Genomic DNA, 26,320 nt, shown 5'->3' with positions numbered 1-26,320 from the left:
AAATAATGTATTTTTAATTTTTCTGAAATGGATTGTGAGTTTGCATGAGGGAATTATTACATGACTACAGTGTAGGGTTGTACAGTATACCGGTATTAGTACAGTACCGCGATACTAAGGAATCATATTCGGTAGTATACCGCCTCTGAAAAGTACCCGACATGACTCGCTAGCTAGCAGCTAACGTCTATCCGCCGTCGGCAATGTTTTATCGACTTTTAAATAACTAATCCTCGCCTCCATGGTTACGAATAAAGTAAGTTTCTTACAAGTATCATCCCTGCAAGACGAGGAATAGCTAAACCTGCTTCACTACACCAGCGTCAAAATGTAAACAAACGCCATTGGTAAATCTATGTGTAGATTTACACATAGCTACTGTAATGATACTAAGTACAGTGGCGTATCTAGTCGATACTACCATGTTTACATTGATATTTTTTGTCATCACAACATTTTCTTTTGTTTTTGTTATTAAATTTATATTATGTATATATATAAACTCCAGGAATATGTCCCTAAACACTGAAGACTTGAATATGACCAATGTATGATCCTGTAATGACTTGGTATCGGCTTGATACCCAAACTTGTGGTATCATCCAAAACTAATGTAAAGTATCAAACAACAGAAGAATAAATGATTATTACATTTGAACAGAAGTGTAGATAGAACATGTTAAAAGAGAAAATAAGCAGAAATTAACAGTAAATGAACAAGTAGACTTATAATTAATTTTCTACCACTAGCCCTTAATTTTTACAAAATATTAAAAGGAAAATTACACAATATGTTACTGTATACATCAGCTTTTGTCTGCTTACTTACTACTAAAACAAAATAAATACTTTTGGTACCGGTATCGGTACAAAAATATTGGTACCGGGACAACACTACTAAAGTGTTTACCATGCATTTTTCTGTACATAGTTGCACAAATTAATTTTGACCACCACAAATAAATGTAACCTGTTCACCCTCGCTCATAAATACATTAGAATGGGACTTTCTCATTGCATACATTAGGTGCAGTATGCATAATTACGCTTAACATCTTTAATATGCACCTGGTTTGCCAGAAAATTAAAAAAAGCAGCAGGATGGATTAAATCTGGCAATTCAGTTGCAATATTTAGCGAGTATTTAGACTCTTCCAGAAACAACATTATTTTACGGCATTGATTGCAAGTACTTGCGTCATGGCGAGCTATGCAAATTAAACGATGGTGTCCTTTACTCCCCCCAATTCACAACAACAACAGATTGCAGACTTGCAGGAAAACTCCACTATGCAAAGCCAAAGCCATCTATCAACAACACCCAGGAACACAGCCGGCTTCGCTGGGCCTGAGCTCATCTTAGATGGATTGATGCAAATTGGAAAAGTTTTCTGTGGTCTGACGAGTCCACATTTTAAATCGTTTTTGGAAACTGTGGATGTCGTGTCCTCCGGACCAAAGAGGAAAAGAACCATCCGGACTGTTCTAGGCGCAAAGTTCGAAAGCCAGCATTTGTGATGGTATGGGGGTGTATTAATGCCCAAGGCATCGGTAACTTACACATCTGTGAAGTTACCCTTTCAGAAGGGTTAAAACCAATAAAATATGTTCCCAGTGGCATATTTTATTTTTCGAAGTTTTTTTTCTAAATTTTACCCATCATGGAATATCCCAAAAAAGGCTTTAAAGTGCCAGATTTTCGCTATCTTTAAATCCATCGTCCATTTTCCTGTGACATCATTTAGTGATGCCAACATGGCGGATAGCGACATTAGCTCGGATTCAGACTCGGATTTCAGCGGCTTAAGCGATTCAACAGATTACGCATGTATTGAAATGGATGGTTGATAAAGGCAGATAGCGAAAACGAAATTAAAGAACAAACTGAAGCTATTGAGCGAATAGCTATAGACACTATTCAGCGATCGCCTTCCAACCAACGATTGAGTGTCGCAGGGTATCCATACATCTCTGTGTCATGTCTGTCGTAGCATCACCGGTAAAATGTGCAGGAGCAACTTAAATCCGTCGATTGGTAAGTGTTTGTTTGGCATTAAATGTGGGTGTAGTGAAAGGCTGGATGCAAATAGAGCTACACATGTACATACAGCTAGCCTAAATAGCCTGTTAGCATCGATTAGCTGGCAGTCATGCCGTGAACAAATATGTCTGTTTAGCACATAAGTCAATAACATCAACAAAACTCACCTTTGTGATTTCGTTGACTTTATCGTTGGGAATGCATCTGCTTTGAGTGTCGCAGGGTACCCATACATCTCTGTGCCATGTCTGTCGTAGCATCGCCGGTAAAATATGCAGACAAGGGACTTTCGGATCTTTTCACACTGGTGCAACCTGAATCTGTCGACTGGTAAGTGTTTGTTTGGCATTAAATGTGGGTGGAGGGAAAGGCTGGATGCAAATATAGCTACAAATGAGGCATAACGATGCAATATGTATATACAGCTAGCCTAAATAGCATGTTAGCAACGATTGGCATGCCGTGCTAATCGATGCACACCCCACGTAAGTCAACTTGAATCCGTCCCTAAACGTGTTGTTACACACACCGACGAGGCATGATGTCTCCAAGGTACGGTAAACAGTCGAAAAAACGGAAAATAACAGAGCTGATTTGACTCGATGTTTGTAATGTGTTTGAGAAAATGGCGGATTGACTACCGAGAGCAAATAATAGAAAGGCGTTTAGTTCGCCAAAATTCACCCATTTAGAGTTCGGAAATCGGTTTAAAAATATATGGTCCTTTTTCTGCAACATCAAGGTATATACTGACGCTTACATAGGTCTGGTGATAATGTTCCCCTTTAATGCTGAAAGGTACATACAGGTTTTGGAGCAACATATGTTGTCATGTCAACAACGTTATCATGGACGCCCCTGCTTATTTCAGCAAGACAATGCACGTGTTACAACAGCGTGGCTTCGTAGTAAAAGAGTCCGGCCTGTCTGTAGTCCAGACCTGTCTCCCGTTGAAAATGTGTGGCACAGTCTTGCAGGAAACACTGACTAGTGACCACATCACATTCTTACCTAATTTACTGGTCAAAACAATGCTTTTGGCAATACTGTCTGTAAAGTGCAATGGAGCATATTCGCAGTTCTTAATGAAATTTAACATATTTCATTATGAAAAGGAATTAAAAAGTCAAAAGAAAAAAAACGGATATGATCCAGCCCATAGCACGCTCTCTCACCCGCAGTTACATTTGTGTGCGCAATAAGGACATCATTTAATCAACACTATAGCTTGTTTGGAAGAAGATTAAGGACAGCTGCCACCTTGCACAAACTAAATAAAAAGTTAAGGTGATAATTATATGTGAAGAATACCATCTCTCTGGCATACAAACAAGGATTTGTGCGATCCTGCATTGACATTTTGAAAACGGTACATGCCTCCAGCGGGGCTTCACGGTGGAAGAGGGGTTAGTGCGTCTGCCTCACAATACGAAGGTCCTGCAGTCCTGGGTTCAAATCCAGGCTCGGGATCTTTCTGTGTGGAGTTTGCATGTTCTCCCCGTGAATGCGTGGGTTCCCTCCGGGTACTCCGGCTTCCTCCCACTTCCAAAGACATGCACCTGGGGATAGGTTGACTGGCAGCACTAAATTGGCCCTAGTGTGTGAATGTGAGTGTGAATGTTGTCTGTCTATCTGTGTTGGCCCTGCGATGAGGTGGCGACTTGTCCAGGGTGTACCCCGCCTTCCGCCCGATTGTAGCTGAGATAGGCCCCCTGCAACTCCGAAAGGGAATATGCGGTAGAAAATAGATGGGTGGATGGACATGCCTCCAGCGATCGCACCATCGTCTGTCTGTTTACCTCATTAGACAGAGAAAAGTGATGCTCAGACTCAGGCTGCAATTGCACGTTGTCAGCAGAGGCTTGAATAATGATTAATAATGGAAAGGTTTTGTTCAAAGTAAGGGTACATAACAAACACCGGTATTAGATTTAACCAAGGTGTTTCGAAACCAAGGATCGGACCAACCTGACCTTTTTAAAGGAATATCTGCAGGGATGGGAATTGGCGAGATTTCTATGATTCTGGTTACATTTTCGATCCGGCTTAACGATTCGGTTCGTTATCGATTCTCATTTGGAATAAAGTAAAGCAAACGAGTTGATTAGCGTCAACTTTGTTTAGTTAAGAAAACAAACATGAGTATACAAACACAACAGTGAGGTCTTGAGACCCCTGTTCTTGATGTAGTGCCAGTAAAAATATGTTAATAAATAAATGGGTTGTACTTGTATAGCGATTTTCTACCTTCAAGGTACTCAAAGCGCTTTGACACTACTTCCACATTTACCCATTCACACACACATTCACACACTGATGGAGGGAGCTGCCATGCAAGGCGCCAACCAGCACCCATCAGGAGCAAGGGTGAAGTGTCTTGCTCAGGACACAACGGACGTGACGAGGTTGGTACTAGGTGGGATTTGAACCAGGGACCCTCGGGTTGCGCACGGCCACTCTCCCACTGCGCCACGCCGTCCGTTGTTTTGAAAACAAATATAGTAATATATATTCTACTGTAGTAATAAACCTAATAAAACATAAATTTTTCTGTAACGAATGGCAAATACACAAAAATGTTTGGTAACGTATTTATAATTTTTCAAATAGAAATTAAAAGTATTATTTCTTAAAAAAAAAAAAAAAAAAAAAAATATATATATATATATATATATATATATATATATATATACACAATAAGGAAGAGATTCAATCAATCAAAGTTTGTTTATGTAGCCGTAAATCACGAGTGTCTCAAAGGGCTGCACAAGCCACAACGACATCCTCGGCTCAGATCCCACATCAGGGCAAGAAAAAACGATTCATATGTTCCCATTCAAGGTGGATCTTGGATCATTTTACAAAGCAATCTGCTGAAAATGATGGAAAGCGCCACTCTACATTGCAACTGACGCCGTGGTCAAAGTTTGAATTTTGACAAAAAACATTTTAGGATAATCAATATTCTGCTGCCATTTGGCGGCAAAGGTGGAAAGTGTGTCCTCCTAATTTGTCATGTTTCCTGTGTCGGGTAAACCGGAATAAATAAGGCCATATGAATCCCCTTCCTAATGTACGGTATAAACGCTTAAAAGTATGTAAAACTACGTCAGATACAAGTGAAGTAAAACTATACACTGCGGTTTTTCAAGCATCAACAACAAAAATAAACCATTATTTCTCAGAAGTGAATTATATTTATATAGCACTTTTCTCTAGTGACTCAAAGCGCTTTACATAGTGAAACCCAATATCTAAGTTACATTTTAAACCAGTGTGGATGGCACTGGGAGCAGGTGGATAGTGTCTTGCCCAAGGACACAACGGCAGTGACCAGGTTGGCAGAAGCGGGGATTGAACCCGGAACCCTTGAGTTGCTGGCACGGCCACTCTACCAACCGAGCTATATTGTCGCAAGTATCTGCTTTTTTTTTTTTTATATATATATTTTAGAAAGCATACGTAATCAATCAATGTTTATTTGTATAGCCCTAAATCACAAATGTCTCAAAGGACTGTGCAAACCATTACGACTACGACATCCTCTGAAGAACCCACAATATTTCTGAGTAAATACTGATTGCCGGTCTAATCATGTGATGATGGAGGAGAAATATTAATTTCACATTTACAGTTAATAATAGCGTGTTTTAACAAGATAGGAAGTATTAGTTTGTTAGTTACCTGCAGCATGAACAGCAGACGACATGTTGACTTTGCAGCTGCCGCTGGTGGTGATTCACTTCCGTCTCGGAGGGGATCAAAACGCGTCATTTATTCAACGTTATTACATGCTGTGTCTTCTAATGTTTCTGGTAGGATTTCCCAAAATTGATGCAATATCCACTTTACAGGTAATGCAAGTTGTCCTTAATAAATCCAACATTTGTGCTGCTGATCAGCGCCGTGTTTAGTGTGGTCATGCATCGATAAGATGCCTTTTTTGGTTTATGCTTTTGGCGGGCTCGACTGTTTCTATGTAATTCCGCAATCTTCCATGCCAACAAAGCAAGTATGCCTGGTAAAAAGTGCTCAAAGGTAGGGTTCCTCTTTACAAATTGTGCTATGAATATATATATATATATAGCACAATATATATATATATATATATATATATATATATATATATATATATATATATATATATTGGTCTTGTGGTTAGAGTGTCCACCCTGACACAGGGCGGTCTTGAGTTCAACCCGCAGCCGAGTCATACCAAAGACTTTAAAAATGGGACCCATTGCCTCCCTTCTTGGCACTCAGCATCAAGGGTTGGAATTGGGAGTTAAATCACCAAAATGATTCCCGAGCGCGGCCATCGCTGTTGCTCACTGCTCCGCTCACCTCCCAGGTATGGGTCAAAGGCAGAGGACACATTTGACCACACCCAATGTTCGTATGACTATCTTTGGGACTTCAACTTTATATAATTACTACTTATTAGTATTTTACATGGCAATTCCAACACCTCTGAATTTGGTATTCAAAATTACAACCGAGATGCATGTTACAATCAAACAGCCGGTGTGTAATAAATGCAATACTAACAGTTCAAACACTTTGTAGGAGTCGACGAGACAAGACTGCCACATTAAACCTAACGCTGATAAGACTATTTCTTGACTATGGCAACACACTACGGACAAATTGAAATGAATGCATACTTGCAAATGAGACTCAGAAGTGAAAGAAAACAATGGGGAAGGCAATTGGTGAGATTTTTCCAATTTCATTTTTGATTCTGCTTAATGTTTCTATTATCTATCGACTATCTTGATAGTTTTGTGGGAAAAAAAGGAGAACAAACAGGTCGATTTAGTTGAGAATTATCATGAGAGTAAAACCGGGATGTGTTTTGAGGGGGGAAAAAAACAACTAATAATTATTCAAACAAATATGAGTATTTGCTTATTAAAGGGGCTGTTTGCATCATTGATACAGATGCCTAGAGGGCGCTAACTATTCTATGTATTTTACACAGTATATCCTGCCCTCGGTGAGTGACAGCTGTAAACACCAATCATTTTATTTGGGTCGATTAAAAAATGGTATTACGTAATTGTGAAAAGTATAGACGATTGTCAAACAAATGTGTCCTGTTAAACCACTTGTTGTTTGCATCCGTAAGTCTCGGAAGACAATGGATTGGCGCCCCTTGGATATGTTTTAGTTGGTCATGCATGTGACTGTACAGACCCACATGGGAGTGACAGTCTCTGTTGCACTTGGTGCATTTGTAGGTCGAATCAGCTACAGAATGTAGTTGCTTGCTCTTTCTCTGAGCTCGCTTCTCATCTGCAAGCTGGCAGAGTTTTGCCTCGCCAGCTTTCAGTCCAGTGTTCACGGTGTGTCTCCAGCTGGATCTGCCCTGAGCAAGCTCTTCCCAGGTGTTAGGCCCATGTCGAGCGCTTTCAGGTCATGCTTGCAGACATCCTTGAAGCAGAGATGTGGCCGTACTGTTGTCCTCATGCCGGAGGCAAGCTCTGCGTATAGGATGTCTTTGGCGATCCGGCCATCGTCCATTCGACACACATGGCCCAGCTAACGGAGGAAAGTGACCATGCTGGGAATTTTGGCTTGCATCAGCACCTTGTTGTTTGTCACATGATCGATCCATATAATCCCGAATATGCGGCGGAGGCAGCGCATGTGAAAGGTACTTAGCCTCTTCTCCTACGTGGAGTACAGAGTCCAGGATTCGCTGGCGTACAAGAAAGTGCTTAGCACGCAGGCACGATACACAGCGATCTTGGTGTTCATTGTAAGCATGCAGTGGTTTCGCACTCTTCGCAACAACCTGGCCAAGGTTGGGGATGCCTTGCCGGTCTTCTTGTTGATCTCTGCTTCCAGTGAGAGGTTGTCAGTGATGATGGAGCCAAGGTATGTGAACTGGCTCTAGTTCATGGTCATTGATGGTGATACAGGCTGGTTCAGCTTCTTGGGCCATCACATTTGTCTTCTTTAGACTGATAGGCTGAACTCGTCGCATGCCTTTGCAAAGCGGTCCATCAGGCTCTGTAGCTCTTCTTCTGTGTGGGTGGCCAGAGCGGTGTCATCTGCAAACAGCATCTCTCTGATGGTTACCTTTCCAGACCTTGCTCTTTGCTTTTAGGCGAGCCAGGTTGTACAGTCGGCCGTCTGACCGGGTGTGGAGGTAAAGACCCTTGGTCGACGATCCGAAGGCGTGCTTTAGCAGAACGGCAAAGAAAATGCCGAAGAGAGTGGGAGCGAAGACACAGCCCTGTTTGACACCACTGCGGATGTCGAAGGCATCTGAAGTCGAGCCGTCATATTGAACTGTGCCTTTCATGCCGTCATGAAATGACCTGATCATGCTCAGGAGTCTCGGTGGGCAGCTGATCTTCGCTAGGACTGTGAAAAACCCATCTCTGCTGACAAGGTCGAACGCTTTGGCCAGGTCTATGAAGGCCGGAAAAAGAGGATTGTGTTGCTCTCCGCACTTATAATGTAGTACTCTGCTGAATAAATTAATGTATGTGACTACCAAAATACATAAAAAATAAAAAATTACTCCAAACTAAACTTTTATAAAAAACGGAAGGTTGTCAAACTTTTATAATCAAAGATAGGTGCATGCACTTCACATTAAAATTAAAGGTAAGACTCCTAGTTTTTAAGTAAAAATGTGACTAAGTATGTAATAAAATGTTGATGAAAGTGAATTATTCTCTTCTTTTTTTACTCTTTTAATGAACAGCCTATTAAAAGTAATGACACCATATGAAATTAAATTTCTTCAAAAAATTCTAAAGTGCTTCACCTGTCTTGACCTTCACCACACGTCACCGGCGTACAAATCTAACTGTGAGGTCTTAATTGAATTAGTGAAGTGAATTATATATATAGCGCTTTTCTCTCGTGACTCAAAGCACTTTACATAGTGAAACCCAATATCTAAGTAACATTTTTAAACCAGTGTAGGTGGCACTGGGAGCAGGTGGGTAAAGTGTCTTGCCCAAGGACACAACAGCAGTGACTAGGTTGGCAGAAGCGGGGATCCAACCTGTATTGAAAGTTTTAAACTTTTATTAGTAGATTGCACAGTACAGTACATATTCCGTACAATTGACCACTAAATGGTAACACCCGAATAAGTTATTCAAATTGTTTAAGTCGGGGTCCACGTTAATCAATTCATGGAACCCACAAGTTGCTGGCACGTTATTTTCGCCTTAAGAGGCGAAAATAATCATTTTATTGTTTTTTTGTGTGTACTTTAGTGACTTGCTTAAAACCATGTTTAGTTCTCTAATGAATTGTTATAATCGTATTACATCTAAAGGCCAAAGAAACAGGGATATTTATTCACCATACACAAACTGACAAGGTGGTGTAGACAAAGAAAATGTCACCTGCACTAAGCTGGCGGATCCAACAAGCATGTTTGTGACGACACAAGCTGATTCTCAACCAAAAACTAGGGCTGGGCGTATCGATACCAAGTATCGATAGCATCGATACTTGGTGAGTATCGGTATCGTATCGATACTGGCGTGATGGTATCGATACTTTACCAAATTAAGCAAATCACTCCAATTTAAAAAAAAATGTGAGCGCAGCGCAGCGCTCCTCACCACTCCACCCTCCTCCCTAGTGATGGGTCGCGAACGAGATTTAAAAACACTTTAAAAATTCATCTTCAACCCAAAATAAAATAAAATAAATACAATTAACATGACGCTTGGTGCGTTCGCGCACACACATCAGTATAATTGGCTCCGAGGTTCACTCGGACACGCACACACACATGCGTGCGTTTCCAGTGCGACTTAATGTCTTGGTTGTAAACTATAAAGTATTTTATTGCACTAAAATAACAATAAGAAGTTCTCAGTTCTTTTGTTTTGTGTTCATTTTTACAACTGTTTAATAACTAGCGTTTTCTTTTTTACTTAAGTTCTTGTGTGTTTTGAGGCGACTAGCCAAGTTCAGTATTTGTTTTCACCTTATTTGCACTACTTACTTTATTGTAATTGATATTATTACTTTTTTATTTGAATTTCTCAGTTCTTTTGTTTTGTGTTCATGTTTACAACTTTGTTCAATAACTAGAGTTTTGTTATTTACCTTAAGTGTTTGTGTGTTTTGAGGCGACAAGCCAGGTACAGTAGTTGTTTGCACCTTATTTGCATTACTTTATTGCTATTGATATTACTTTTGTAATAAATATTTTATTTTTTTACTTAAATCGTTGTCCTGTTTTGTATTATTATCATAATCAATTAATAAAGGCAAAAGTACAAATTTGTTTTTCAAAAGTATCGATACCCCGAAGTCCGCCCCCATCAGATGACGACACTTCCGATATCGGTATCGGTATAGGCGATACTTGCCGGTATCGGATCGGTATCGATACCCAAATTTGCGATATCGCCCACCCCTACCAAAAACAAATTCTTAACTAACGCAGATAGCAGACTATTATCGCCTCCAATATTGGACATTGTTACGTTAGTGCATGTTCCACTTAATATGAAGGTCTTGAGTAGTCCCAAGTTCAATCGCGGGCTCAGGATCTTTTTGTGTAGATTTTGCATGTTCTCCCCGTGACTCCGTGGGTTCCCTCCGGGTACCCCGGCTTCCCCCCACCGCCAAAAACATGCACCTGGGAATAGGTTGATGGGCAACACTAAATGGTCCCTAGTGTGTGAATGTGAGTGTAAATATTGTCTGTTTGTGTTGGCCCTGCGATGAGGTGGTGACTTGTCCAGGGTGTTAACCGCCTTCCGCCTGAATGCAGCTGAGATAGGCTCCAGCACGCCCCTCGACTCCAAAAGGAACAAGCGGTAGAAATTGGATGGATGGTTGGACGTATACATCGGCCTTCTTTTATTGGTTTCCGCTGATATATTTATGTTTTTTACAACTCCAACAGAAATACATCAGCACATACAATATATATACTTATGATACCAGTATTTACAATTAGAGAAATACTAAAATTCTTGAGAGTAAATTAGTAGTAACAACTAGTGCTCCTTTCCGTTAAACTGCGCTCTCTCTCTCTCTCTCCTTGGAGTGCTGATTATTTCTTTTTTGGCGGGGAATTCCAGTTTTTGTCATTCTTTCCTGACATTCTTTCCTTCCTTCTGTCCTTCTTTCAAAGTTTTGTGTGTTTTCGCTACTTCAGCGATCCCAACAATCGCAACTCGGGCTCATCAAAGAGCGCGGCGATTTTTTTATGTTCCATGGTTCAATCAAATTACTACAAGACAGAGATGGATGGACATGAAGATGACAGAAAATATACTTCTGCAAAAAAAATCCACACTTTGTCTAAATTGACGAATAGGAGATCTATGTAATATGTAAAGATGAGTTCATTTCTGGAACATTGAGGAAGAAGTATACTGCAAAAAGTGAACTCTAAGTAAGATGAAATATCTCAAATAAGGGGGATATTTTCTTATTTTCTGTCTGATAAGATCATTCTTCTCACTAAGCAGATTTTGTATTAGGGGTTTTGGTCATAAATGATCTCAGTAAGATATTATAGCTTGTTGCTGAGATTTGATGACCTATATTGAGTAAAACATGCTTGAAACTATTTTGGGCCAAATGTCCAAAACACACCCAGCAATGGTGCACAGGAAGGCGTCAAAAGTCCCAATTCAGTAAGATGCCTTCTGTGAGAGAAGAGCTTGAGTGAAGAAATTAGGACACCTGTAAATACACTCGCTGCACAGGCCATTAATGCCCAAACTTCAATTATTTAGTCTGGTGATTAGGCAAAATGCCAAAAGAGGATCACAACTCCTGTAATCCCATGTATTAATTTCAATGCATTGTGTTTGTGTCAAGTCACTTTCAATTGTAGCCTTTTACTGCTTAGTGCTGGGGGGAAAACAATTCTGGCACGATATTCTACATGAGCCCTTCTTTAGAATGTGGCCCTTTGCACCAATAAAAACAACCTGAATTCCACAACATCATATTTATATGCAAATGACTCCTCTCATTTTCATATGCTTTGACTACTCTGTGCAGGGCAGTGGTCCATATTCAGGTCAACGATGTGAACGAGTTTGCTCCCGTGTTCCGGGAGCCCCAGTACCAAGCTGCAGTGACAGAGGGCAAGATTTATGACAGCATCCTACAAGTGGAGGCCACTGACCAGGACTGTTCCCCTCAATACAGCCAGATCTGTAACTACCAGATCACCGCCACCAACACACCATTTGCTATAGACCGGAACGGTAAGTACTTGACAAGAACATTGGCTCCATATCTGTTGTTTCAGCATCCATTCTTTACAATCACATGTACACTTACCGTATTTTCTGAAAGTCCTTTTTTGTTCTCATATCTCAACAGTGCGTCTTATAGCCCGGTGCGCCTAATGTAAGGAATAGGTTTGGTTGCGCTTACCCACCTCAAAGCAATTTTATTTTGGTACATGGTGTAGTGATAATTATGACCAGTAGATGGCAGTCAAACAATAGAGATAAGTGTCGGCTGCACCGTTTAATGTATTACTATGGTGTTAGTATAAGGTAAAACATATTTTCTGGCGTTTTGTTTCGCAATATTATGCAAAAGCAACTTTTCTTACCTTCTGGTACCTGCTTATATGTATTTGGCATCTGCAAAGATCCTGAACATTTTTGCATGGGTCCGTCTTTGTAGTCCGTGCTGACGACATAGTCGATAAGTTATAGTGGTTATGGGACATTCAACCTCAGTTGTTGCCATTTCTCATACAATGTTGCATAAAGTTCTTATACTTATATCCGTCAGTAAACTCACCATGAAAGCGCTAAAACATCCCGGTGTAGTGAGTTTATTTTATCCACCCAAGAAACTTTAGTTATTAGAGTTTCATTCCGAAGGTTTTTCCCGGGACACATTTCCGGTGTTGTTTCCGGATGAGGAGATGCTGCTCCATTATCCAACCATCCATTTTCAACCGCTTATTCCCTTTGGGCAACGGGGGGCGCTGGTGCCTATCTCAGATACAATAGAGACTTCACCCTTGCTCCTGATGGGTGCTGGTTAGCGCCTTGCATGGCAGATCCCTCCATCAGTGTGTGAATGTGTGTGTGAATGGGTAAATGTGGAAGTAGTGTCAAAGTGCTTTGAGTACCTTGAAGGTAGAAAAGCGCTATACAAGTTTAACCCATTTATTATTTATTTATTATTAAAACAGTTAGCTCCATCTTTTGACACTTCTTCCACTACCGTCCTTGCACGCTACACCGCTACAACAAAGATGACGGGGAGAGGACGCTGTCAAAGGTAAGCCACGTAAATAAAACTGCCCACAAAACAGCGCAACCGGAAGTGACTGTCAGAAAGCTGCTTGAAGATGATCTGTAAAACATAATCTATGCAACATTTTGAGCAAAGAACCACCATTACATGTTATGTAGACCACAAGGAAGTGTTTTCCATTTATAAAAAAATGAATAACAATGACTTCTTTAATGCATCCTATTATCTGGTGCGCCTTATGTATAAAAAAAGATCAAAACTAGACCTTTCATCGGTGGTGCGCCCTATGGTTCGAAAAATACGGTACTTATTTTTGGGATTACCTTCAAGTCCAGATATTTTGATGTGTTTTTTATGCTATACTGCACTTGCTCTTGATTATTTGCACTTTACATTTACGGGGTTACACAACCGCGGATACCGACTGTACAAGCAAAGGGTAAGGAAGGCTACTCGCCTCAACAAAAATGCAAATTGCCAGCCTGCCATTTTGTGAACATGTGGCAGTGGCTGACTTTGCGACGACTTCTCAATACATTGGTCAAATTATTGGGGACGTGAATATCCATGTCGTGTCAATATAGTGTACAGTTGGAGTGTACCTGCAGACATGTAACAATTTATTAGTTGGACTTTTTTATCTTTAGAGAACATTTTCTAGCATCTAGATATGTTCAGAATCAGAAATACTTTATTAATCCCCGAGAGGACATTAAAATTTTCAGCACAATCCCATTCAAGAGCAGACAAACATTACAGGGAGACAGAACAGGATCACTGACGGGTCTGCCAACTTCCGGCGCCCCTTACAAAAAAGGTGAGAAACAGGTAAACATTGGAAAGGAGTGTGGGGTTTTTTGAGAAACAGTCTAAGCTTAGGCCCTGGAGAGGGGGTCCAGACTGAGGCCAAGGGAAAAAATCATAATCATAGCACACATAAGCATGTGTGTAAGAAGTTAACATCAAACATCACATAACACAAAGGACATTAAAGACATTAAAAGAGCAGAGCTGTTGTGACCAGCCATTTCTAAATACAGCTACAAAAGTAAAACAACAACAACAAAAAAACATATACACTGACTGGGGAGGCCTCTGCGGAGTTCCACGCCATCGTTGGCTGGGGTGAGGGGAGCATGGCCAGAGAGAGGAGCAGATCCAACAAAGCAACCAAGAGAGCCGTCTCCACCCTCGGCCGCCCACTAACTCTCGGCTAGTCTCCAGTCTGCATGGATGAGCGGATGTATCTAAGGCAGGGGTCGGCAACCTTTACCACTCAAAGAGCCATTTTGACCCTTTTCACAAAATAAAGAAAACAATGGGAGCCACAAAACTCTTTTGAAATTTAAAATGAAATAACACAGCGTACAAAGTTTTGTGTTGCTTGGTGCTATGTATAAACCAGGGGTCTCAGACACGCGACCCGCACCTTACAATGAAAATTTAATATTAGTGCGGCCCGCGAGTTTTATTTGAATGGCGCTTGTCAACATCACATTTGCCAACCATCCCAATTTTTCCGGGAGACTCACGAATTTCAGAGCAACCTTTCTCTCGAATGTCTGCTGATCTCCACCCAAATAACAACATTAAGGGCGTGCTATGATGGCAATATGTTTAGCGCCCTCTACATTCGTAACAAACAGTTTGCCAACACAGTCACATGTTGTATATGGATCCACCAGACACACGAGAGTAACTGCAAGGCATACTTGTTCTACAGCCATACAGGTCACACTGTGGGTGCCCGTTTAAACAACTTTAACACACTTACTCATATGCGCCCCACTGTGAACCCACACCAAACAAAAATGACAAACACATTTCGGGAGAACATCCGCACTGTAACACAACATAAACACAACATAACAAATACCCAGAATCCCATGCACCCCTGACTATTTCGGGCTACATTATACAGCCCCGCTAACACCAAACCCCGCCCACCTCAACCGACACATGGAGGGTGGGGGATGGGGGGTTGGTGGTCATCATCATAGCAGTCTGTCGAGCGTGACAATGACTGTTTCATTTAGGTCGGATCATAGACCTCCACTCAGCCCTGTCTTTTGCCTTCAGCTGCCAGGTTGCAGTGTCGATCTTCAGTTCCCTCAAATTCCATTTAACGGTGTCCTTGTACCTCAGCCTTGGCCTCCCTCGGTTTTCGTTATTTCCCCCTACCCCGCCCACCTCAACCGGCACATGGAGGGGGGTTGGGGGGGCAGGGGGGGTGTATAATGTTGTGTTAGAGTGCAGATGTTCTCCCGAAATGTGTTTGTCATTCTTGTCTGGTGTGGGTTCACAGTGTGGCGCATATTAGTAAGAGTGTTAAAGTTTTATCAACGGGCACCCACAGTGTGACCTGTATGGCTGGTGACCAAGTATGCCTTGCAGACACTTGTGCGTGGATACAACAGCCGCACACTACATGTGACCTGCCGGCCCTCAAATTGCATGGTATAAAAGCAAACGCGACGACATATTCTAGAGGAGGTTAAAGGCATTTCCGTCACGCCACGCCCTCAATACTGTTGTCCGGGTGAAAATCTGAGAATATTATCCTCGGGAGATTTCTGGGAAAGGTACTGAAATCCGGAAAAATCGGGGGGGTCGACAAGTATGCAGCTGAGCCACGTCAGAGTGATCAAAGATCCGCATGCGGCTCCGGAGCCGCGGGATGCCGATCCGGGATCTAAGGACACTGAAGTGTCCACTAAACGCTCATTCAGCCAAGACACCGTGAAGCTTGTCCGTCCCGGCGCTCAGCACTAGCTCCGCAGCCCTCTCACTTCATCCGCATCTCTTCCAGTCTCTCCAAACGGACTCTGGTGTGGCAGAGACCCAGCAGCTGATCTCCATGGCCGAAAGGCTCCTGGGAGGCAGATCGAGAAGTTTACAAAAAAAGCACCGCAGAAGTCAGGAAAGTGCCACCCCTTGTCGCACAGTCCCAAAGAAAAAAATAACCCACATGAAAACAAGAGGGAAACATCAAGAACACAAAATGTTGTTCAGTATATTGATTTTATTTGAGATGTCACTTTAACTTTTTGAGTGTGAGTGGTGACAGCTATTTTGCCAACCTGAGTGCCCACAGAACACACATTTGACTCCCATCAAATCTGACACTTTGGATTTTTACAAAGGTATACCAAAATTACAGTGACTGTTGTAAGTCTATCGTTCAGATAAATGTAAAATATATGGAGAATATATTTATATTATTCATATATTATATATATATATAATATAATGTTATATATTATTTATTATTATGATTGTCTATTGTGAGCGAACTGTGGTGCTGAATTTCCCCCAGGAATCAATAAGGTACTTTGTATTCTATTCTCTTTTCTATTCGAAATGATTTTGTGTGTGTAAACCTCACTCTCTGAAACGTTGTCCTGGACAACAAGCTGACCGCAAGCTTGTTAGCTTTTAGCTCATTGGCTAGCACTGCTCAAACACTCAGTCAGTGGGGATTTGTGGACTCTGTTTCAAGTCTGCTTCAAGTCCAGTGCCCATGTCTGGGCTGTGTTAGTTTGGTGCCGTGACCCGGATTGAAAACGGGTTTTTGGGGGGGTTGAGCGTAATGGATGCCAGCTATTGTGGCATAAACATTACTCTCTGACATTCTGCCAAACAAACAAGTTTGACAGCCCAGGCTTTTTGTTTGTTCCTTAGAGCTCTTGTCTCTCAATCTGCTGACTCTAATTCACTCTCCTGGCAGTGTGAAGGTTCTAAGGAGGAGTGGCGTATATCACCTTCACCAGGAGGTTGTGTACAAGATGGGGTTAGTCAAGTTTGTTCAAAAAGTTATGGAGAGATTTTGTGTTAATTCCCTTCTACGCCATAGCAGCTTCCTCCACCCACACACAAAGAGAGCTTGTGACTGTCAAGGGAATCCATTCAATTGTATTTAACTCCGCTGTAGAACAAACGCAACCAAGAACTGAGACTTATGCAAAGAGTGAACCCTCCAGCAACCTGTTTGGAAGTGACACAACAAACACACACAAACAGGTCATTTAAGTCTCACCTTAAAACTAATTTGTATACTCTAGCCTTTAAATAGACCTCCTTTTTAGACCAGTTGATCTGCCCCTTCTTTTCTTTTTCTCCTCTTTCCCCCCCTCCCTTGTGGAGGGGGTCCGGTCCGATGACCATGGATGAAGTACTGGCTGTCCAGAGTCGGGACCCAGGAGGGACCGCTCGCCTGTGTTTTGGTTGGGGACATCTCTACGATGCTGCTCCGACTCCGCTTGGGAGGGTTTCCTGTGGACGGGACTCTCGCTGCTGTCTTGGATCCACTTTGAACTGAACTGTCGCGGCTGTGTTGGAGCCACTATGGATTGAACTTTCACAGTATCATGTTAGACCTGCTCGACATCCATTGCTTTTGGTCCCGTAGGGGGGGTGGGGTGGGGTTGGGGGGTGTCACTGGTGTCCCACTGGGTATGAGTTCTCCTTGCCCACTGGGTGTGAGTTTTCCTTGCCCTTATGTGGGTTCTTCCGAGGATGTCGTAGTCGTAGTAGTTTGTACAGTCTTTTGAGACATTTGTGATTTAGGGCTATATAAATAAACATCGATTGATTTTCATTTATTTTAGGCTTCATAGGTTGGTTAGCAACATAGCTCAAAAAGTTATGGGCAGATTTTGATAACATTTTCAGGAAATTACAGAAATGGGATCAGGTATTGGTGATTGTGTGTCGTGGATAATCCGAATCACAGTCCGGATCAATGTTGCCAATTTAGGGACTAAATCTGAATAATTTCCGACCCCTTTTAGTTAGTTTTTTTCTACTAAATAGCGACAAATCTTGCGACTTTTTCAGATGTTTTTTTAGTGCAGTGAATAACTTCAGCCCTGTGATGAGGTGGCGACTTGTCCAGGGTGTACACCGCCTTCTGCCCTATTATAGCTGAGATAGGCACCAGCACAGCCGCGACCCCATAGGGAATAAGCAGTAGGAAATGGATGGATGGATGAATAACTTCAACAAGCTGCGGGCGGTGCTGCGAACCCCTTCTCCCAGGCGGGTATCAATCAATCAATCAATGATTATTTATATAGCCCTAAATCACTTGTGTCTCAAAGGGCTGCACAAACCACAACACAAACCACAACGACATCCTCGGTAGATTGTTTCCATCTTGGTTTACAGAGCAAGATCAAAATGTAAATGTTTATTTACTGCCAAACTAAAAATTAAATCACTGCAACGACCCAATCCGATTGTTCATGTTAATGAGCCAGTCAATAGTTTGTGAATGGCACAACCCTTCAGTTTAACATTTGAAAATGCAGAACAAAATTGGTTTAAATTTTAGGAAACTAAGAACTCAGTTAGTTTGCATTTTTAATCATACTTCGCTTTTTTTAAATCCCTTTTTATTTCTCCCACAATGGTCTTTCTCTCTCCTACAGTTTGCATTGCAATCAATAATGCAAATAAGGCTAATATGTCATTTAGCGAAATTTAGGTCAACTAATATCTACCATATTTCCCGGACTATAGAGCGCACTGGTTAATAAGCCGCACTCACTAAATTTAGGAAAACATGTTTTCAATATTCAATATTCGCAGCCGAGTGTGAAGCGACCGGAATGAGAATCACCACCTCCAAGTCCGAGTCCATGGTTTTCGCCCGGAAAAGGGTGGAATGCCATCTACGGGTTGGGGAGGAGACCCTGCCCCAAGTGGAGGAGTTCAAGTACCTAGGAGTCTTGTTCACGAGTGGGGGAAGAGTGGATCGTGAGATCGACAGGCGGATCGGTGCGGCGTCTTCAGTAATGCGGACGTTGTACCGATCCGTTGTGGTGAAGAAGGAGCTGAGCCGGAAGGAAAAGCTCTCAATTTACCGGTCGATCTACGTTCCCATCCTCACCTATGGTCATGAGCTTTGGGTCATGACCAAAAGGATAAGATCACGGGTACAAGCGGCCGAAATGAGTTTCCTCCGCCGTGTGGCGGGGCTCTCCCTCAGAGATATGGTGAGAAGCTCTGCCATCCGGGGGGAACTCAAAGTAAAGCCGCTGCTCCTTCACATCGAGAGGAGCCAGATGAGGTGGTTCGGGCATCTGGTCAGGATGCCACCCGAACGCCTCCCTAGGGAGGTGTTTAGGGCACGTCCAACCGGTAGGAGGCCACGGGGAAGACCCAGGACACGTTGGGAAGACTATGTCTCCCGGCTGGCCTGGGAACGCCTCGGGATCCCCCGGGAAGAGCTAGACGAAGTGGCTGGGGAGAGGGAAGTCTGGGTTTCCCTGCTTAGGCTGTTGCCCCCGCGACCCGACCTTGGATAAGCGGAAGAAGATGGATGGATGGATGTTTTCAATATATTAACCGCTCTGGACTATAAACAGCGGATATTTACAGTGTGAGATGAGGTATTTACACAGAACGATTTTTTGGGAAAGATTTTTGTACTATTAATTGTTTCCAAACAGTGCGTGTCAAACGGCAGTAAAACAGCTGATCAAACAAATAGAAGTCATCGTCATGGACCCACTAAGTGCGACAGCTCGCTTTCCAATCAGCTAAACAGACACAGTAACTCCTCGGTGACCTTTTAGTGAATTTACTGAGGAATTTCTGAAACTGAAACAAAATAATGCCATTGTAGCTTAACAGTACTAACACAGTCATCATCGTGTTAGCATATTAGCTAATGCTAACGACGCTGGCTTGATTACATTACAATAGCAGGTACAAATATGCATGAAAACTATTAAACATGTGGCGGTTTGGTAAAAATGAACATCCATCCATTTCTACCGCTTATTCCCTTTTGGGACCGCATAAAAATGAACAGTTTTAGATAAACTGTAAAACTTACAGACAATTTTCCCTCCAATTTTTCATGTGTGAGCAAACGCCAAAACTCCTTGAGCATTCAGTGGCGCACATGGGCGCGACGGAAGACGTGCACACTGTTATGCGCTTGTCTTTTTATTCGATTTTGTTCGCGACCTAGATTTGCCGTAAGCAGAGGACCCGTGAGCAGTGTGGAAATGCACAGGTGCGTACCTTAAAAGGAACGTTGCCTACAGACGTTGCTTGAAGTGATGAATGAAGAATCCATACAAGTAGAAACGCTACGGACGACGAGAAGACTATACGTTCACTCCACAGCAACTGCAGTGAGCGGTTTTGTCCAAAAGATGGCGCCATTGCACAAACAATAGCACACCTTTTTAGTGTCTCTGCCTGCATTAATTGAAAACAATTTGTTGAACATCAGTGTTAATTTTGACAGCAACATTTGATTTAGTTTTGGTCGTAGTCTTTTGACTAAAATGTAATTAAGTTTTAGTCATAATTTAGTTATTTAAATTGTTTTAGTTTTAGTGTAGTTTTAGTTGACGAAATATAAGATTATAGTCGACGAAAACTACAGTAGATTTAGTCGACTAAAGGGTAATATGTAAACTTTCCCTTCAATTTCTGAAAGTCAAAGCAAAACAGCGGAAAAATCACCGATACAAGTCGGATTTTGATGAAAATCATGTCTGAAATTTAGAGTAAGCCGTGTAATAAACGGGATAACGTCGAGTGAGTTGTATGTTATGGAAAATGCTTACCTGTGTGTGGATTTTGGGGATATTCGACTGTAAATGCCGCTTCAAGTTTGTTGTGTTTTTCCCCGTAATCCTCGCGCTGCATTTCTTACACTGTGTCTTGTTATCTTCGACGTCAAATATAAAATTTCCCCATATGTCCTCTCTCCTCTTCCTTCCCGGCGTTGACATGTTGTCTTCTGCAAACTACGTTTACGTAACTTCCTTACCACGTCACTCTGATTGGTTCTTTTCACAACTCCTCCCGCCTATTCCTAACGAAATGAGTTCCGATTGGATCTCGTCTCTGGCAGACATTTTCGTCTCGTTTTTATTCGTTGACGAATATGACAATACACCTCGTCATCGTCTTTGTCCACTTAAATTATTATTTATTTAGTTATTGTCTCGTTTTAGTCAGAAATAAAAAGGTCGTTGACGGTAACTATAACGAAAATTTTTCGTCAACAAAATTAACACTGTTGAACATAAAACATTATGGCCACTGGCAAAGAAAAAATCCATAAATTTGCCACACAGTTTTATAAGCCGCAGGGTTCAGAGCAAAGGAAAAAGTATTGACTGTACTTTCCTTACTGAGGAGAGGGTAACACTGTTTTTTCAAGTATTCTTTACTTGGTGGAGGAGGTCCGTGCTCTCTGGGTGCTTTTTAGTTTCATGATTGAATTCGGGTGTTGCTGCCTTTGCTGTTGTGCTGCTATGAAACGTTGCAATGTTCAAGTCATGATCCAAACTGTGCAGTTAATGATGCAGGAGGAGGCTGCATTCAGACTGCTCCTTTCTGTCTCCATTTCAGGAGGTCTTGGTCAGCCACTGACTGTTGAGGAAAAACTGAGAGTGCTTGAAGTAAAAACCACCTCAGGCAAAGAGGATGAGGGGGGAGGGAAGATAATGGTTGTGCCAGCCAAAGCAATCAGGATCGACTTTGGTGTGGATTGAATAAGATCCATCCATCCATTTTCTACCGCTTATTCCCTTTTTTTTTTTTTTTTTTTTTTGGGGTCGATTGTAGCTGAGATAGGATTGAATAAGAACAGTTCCTAAAATGTCTCGTGCATTTTCTTTTGTCCATTGATACCGATAACAAAAATCTGGGATAATATGGCTATGTTTTACACTGAATTTTTAAAATGTTGATATTTTTTTCCAGCTGACTGGTTCCACCGCAAGAAAATTTTGACTTTTATCAGACTCCAGTATAAACCCGCAGAGTCCCCAATAGGGTCCCAATGTTGCCTCGACAGCACTTCCAGGAGCAGTTCCATGAAATGAAAACAAAAGAAGTTGACCGAAATTTGTATATGAAAAAAGAAGTCGCTACAATAAATAAGAATAAAATAAAAGTTTGGACACACCTTCTCATTCAATGTGTTTTCTTTATTTTTTATGACTATTTAAATTTTAGATTGTCACTGAAGGCATCACAACTATGAATGAACACATGTGGAATTATGTACTTAACAAAAAAAAGTTGAAATAACTAATAGTATGTTTTATGTTGTAGTTTCTTCAAAATAGCCACCCTTTGCTCTGATTACTGCTTTGCACACTCATGGCATTCTCTCGATGAGCTTCAAGAGGTAGTCACCTGAAATGGGTTTCACTTCACAGGTGTCATAGTTTTGATGCCTTCAGTGACAATCTACAATGTAAATAGTCATGAAAATAAAGAAAACGCATTGAATGAGAAGGTGTGTCCAAAACTTTGGCCTGTACTATATATATATATATATATATATATATATATTATATATATATATATATATATATATATATATATATATATATATATATATATATATATATATATATATATATATACACGTATATATATATATACATGTATATATATATATATATACATGTATATATATATGTATATATGTATATGTATATATATATATATATATTAGGGGTGTGGGAAAAAATCGATTCGAATATGAATCGAATCGTTTATTTTTTTTTTTTTTTTTTTAATCAATCCAACAAAACAATACACAGCAATACCATAACAATGCAATCCAATTCCAAAACCAAACCTGACCCAGCAACACTCGGAACTGCAATAAACAGAGCACTTGAGAGGAGACACAAACACGACACAGAACAAACCAAAAGTATTGAAACAAAAATTAATATCATCAACAACAGTATCAATATTAGTTATAATTTCAGTATAGCAGTGATTAAAAATCCCTCATTGACATTATCATTAGACATTTATAAAAATAAAAATAAAATGTCACAGTGGCTTACACTTGCATCGCATCTCATAAGCAAACACAGTGTGTCCAATATTTTCACAAAGATAAATACGTCATGTTTTTGGTTCGTTTAATAGTTAAAACAAATTTACATTATTCCAATCAGTTGATAAAACATTGTCCTTTACAATTATAAAAGCTTTTTACAAAAATCTACTACTCTGCTTGCATGTCAGCAGACTGGGGTAGATCCTGCTGAAATCCTAGGTATTGAATGAATAGAGAATCCTTTTAAATCGGGAAAAAAAATTGTTTTTGAATCGAGAATCGAATCGAATCAAAAAAATCGATATATTATCGAATCGTGACCCCAAGAATCGATATTGAATCGGACACCCAAAGATTCACAGCCCTAATATATATATATATCAGAGTGGATTTACGTTAGCTTTATTTTTTAACAAGCAAATACGCCATAGCGTCAATTCTGATCCTTTAACAATTGATATTTTTCGGAATCAAAATATATATCACATATAGCCTATTATTTGCGCACTATTGACTAGTGATCGCCCGTAAAAGGGTGGAGTGCCATCTCCGGGTTGGGTGTAGGAGATCTTGCCCCAAGTGGAGGAGTTCAAGTACCTCGGAGTTTTGTTCACGAGTGAGGGAAGAGTGGATTGGGATCGTTGCGGCGTCTTCAGTAATGCGTGACGCTGTATCGATCCGTTGTGGTGAAGAAGGAGCTGAGCCGGAAAGCAAAGCACTCAATTTACCGGTCAATCTACGTTCCCATCCTCACCTATGGTCATGAGCTTTGGGTCATGACCAAAAGCACAGGATTACGGGTACAAGCGGCTGAAATGAGTTTCCTCCTCCGGGTGGCGGGGATCTCCCTTAGAGATAGGGTGAGAAGTTCTGCCATCCGGGAGGAGCTCAAAGTAAAGCCGCTGCTCCTCCACATCGAGAGGAGCCGGATGAGGTGGCTCGGGCATCTGGTCAGGATGCCACCCGAATGGTAGGCACCACCGGTAGAAGGCCACGGGGAAGATCCAGGACACGTTGGGAAGACCATGTCTCCTGGCTGGCCGGGAAGAACTGGACGAAGTGGCTGGGGAGAGGAAAGTCTAGGCTTACCTGCTTAGGCTGTTGCACCCGCGACTCGTCCTCAGAAAAGAATGGATGTAGGACTGGTGATGCACTGAAAAATTGGACGTCCAAAAATCATTTTGCTCACTGAAACCAGATGTCGTGATGAAGTATCCACTTCCACTGGCAGGCTGTGTCTTTCCCCACAACACAAGGGATGTAGCTCGCCCAAAGCTGACAAAAAAGTCACATTCCGGTAGCATTGCAGTTTAGTCACATTTGAAAAGATCAGATTCCATTAGAATTTGGACTCGCTCCTGATGTGGCCTGAATCGGATGTGAAAAGATCAGATGAAGCACTTTGGAGCATTCAGATCATGTTTAACTCCAGGCCAAAGTGGCCCAGATTAGATTATTTCGAGATCTGCAGATGAAATGTGATTTTTTATCAAACTCCAGTGTAAACGCGCAAAGCCCCCAATGTGCCCCCTATGTGACCTCGACGTCGCTTGCATGCACACTTTGATAATTACTGTTCTTTTTACGTGAAAGTAAATTAAAATGACACAATGTATGAATGTATGAATGTATGTATATAGTGTAATATATTTGGGTTGGTTGTAATCTTTTTATGGCTGTTAAGTAAAGGAGACACAATAAGGATGGATTTAAGGGAGCTTTATTTTTCAACACACATGTAAGCAAATGCGCCATAGCGTCAATTCCGGTCTTTCAATTTAACACTCAAAATACATATTCATATATTACATATAGCATATTATTTGCACACTATTGACAAGTGATTGTCATGTCTTGTGATCATGTTTTGTTTAGTTCTGTTTTGTTTAAGACTCCCTTGATTCCTGTTTTTGCACTTCCTTGTTTGCCTTCTTTCCATGGTTACGCATTGGTTTCACCTGTTCCACGTTGGGACTCACACACCTGTAACTGATTATTTAAAGCCTGTCTTTTTCTGTTGGTCGTTGTGACGACATTAACGCTGTTGGACTTCTGCTACCATAGTTCCATGCCAAGTGAGTTTTGTCTATTTTCAGGTCACAGAGTGTTTTCGTTTTCATGCCCAAGTGCTAGTTTATTGTTTTCAAAGCCAAGTTTGTTCTCCGCCTCGTGCGCGCCTTTTGTTTGCACACCGTGTTCCTTTTTTTTTTTTTATAGTAAAATTAAATCATGTCCCTACCTTCACGTCATGTCCCCTTCTATTCTTGCATCTCGGGAAAACAAACACAGTGAAAAGTCGGTCGTCTTAAATAGACTTTGCTCACCGAAACCGGATGTTGTGAGGAAATATACACTTCTGGTCGAGATTGCGTCTTTCCGGTGCACACGAATGACGTAGCTCGCCCAAAGCTGACAAAAAAGTCACATTTGGATCGCATTCAGGTCGCATTGTGTTTAGACTGAAGTCACATTTGAAAACTCAGATTACAATGGGATTCAGGACTACCTCCTGAAGTGGCCTGAATCTGATGACCAAGGATCTGATTTTAAGCACTTTGGAGCGTTTAGACTGTCAAAAAAAAATCGATTTTGTATTACTTGAGGGCAACAAAATCAGAAATGGTGTGCAGTAGGGGTTTGGGGAAGAAATAGATTCAAATTTGAATCGCGATTCTCACATTGTGCGATTCAGAATCGATTTTCATTTTTTTAAAATTAATTTTTTATTATTTTATTGTTTTATTTAATTTTTTTTATCAATCCAACAAAACAATGCACAGCAATACCATAATAATGCAATCCAATTCCAAAACCAAACCTGACCCAGCAACACTGAGAACTGCAATAAACAGAGCAATTGAGAGGAGACACAAACACGACACAGAACAAACCAAAAGTATTAAAACAAAAATGAATATTATCAACAACAGTATCAATATTAATTATAATTTCAGCATAGCAGTGATTACAAATCCCTCATTGACATTATCATTAGACATTTACAAACCCTTTAAAAAAGAACAATAGTGTCACAGTGGCTTACTCTTGCATCGCATCTCATAAGCTTGACAACACACTGTGTCCAATGTTTTCACAAATATAAAATAAGTCATATTTTTGGTTCGTTTAATAGTTAAAACAAATTTATAAAACATTGTCCTTTACAATTATATAAAAGCTTTTTACAAAAATCTACTACTCTGCTTGCATGT

General features: G+C 41.1%; 1 protein-coding gene across 1 annotated transcript in view; it reads left to right on the top strand.

Annotated features, from left to right (window-relative positions):
- Window positions 1–26,320, top strand: part of LOC133564517 (calsyntenin-2-like) — a 700,915-nt gene that overhangs the window by 430,174 nt on the left and 244,421 nt on the right. The window contains exon 4 of the mRNA XM_061918874.1: window positions 12,050–12,258. Within this exon, the coding sequence (XP_061774858.1) occupies window positions 12,050–12,258 (209 nt within the window). The remainder of the gene's footprint in view (window positions 1–12,049; window positions 12,259–26,320) is intronic.

Source organism: Nerophis ophidion, linkage group LG13, assembly GCF_033978795.1.
Source record: "Nerophis ophidion isolate RoL-2023_Sa linkage group LG13, RoL_Noph_v1.0, whole genome shotgun sequence".
In the NCBI taxonomy this organism is placed as follows: domain Eukaryota; kingdom Metazoa; phylum Chordata; class Actinopteri; order Syngnathiformes; family Syngnathidae; genus Nerophis; species Nerophis ophidion.
The sequence above is the reverse complement of the archived record's forward strand: the minus strand, read 5'-3'. Positions and strand labels throughout refer to the sequence as shown.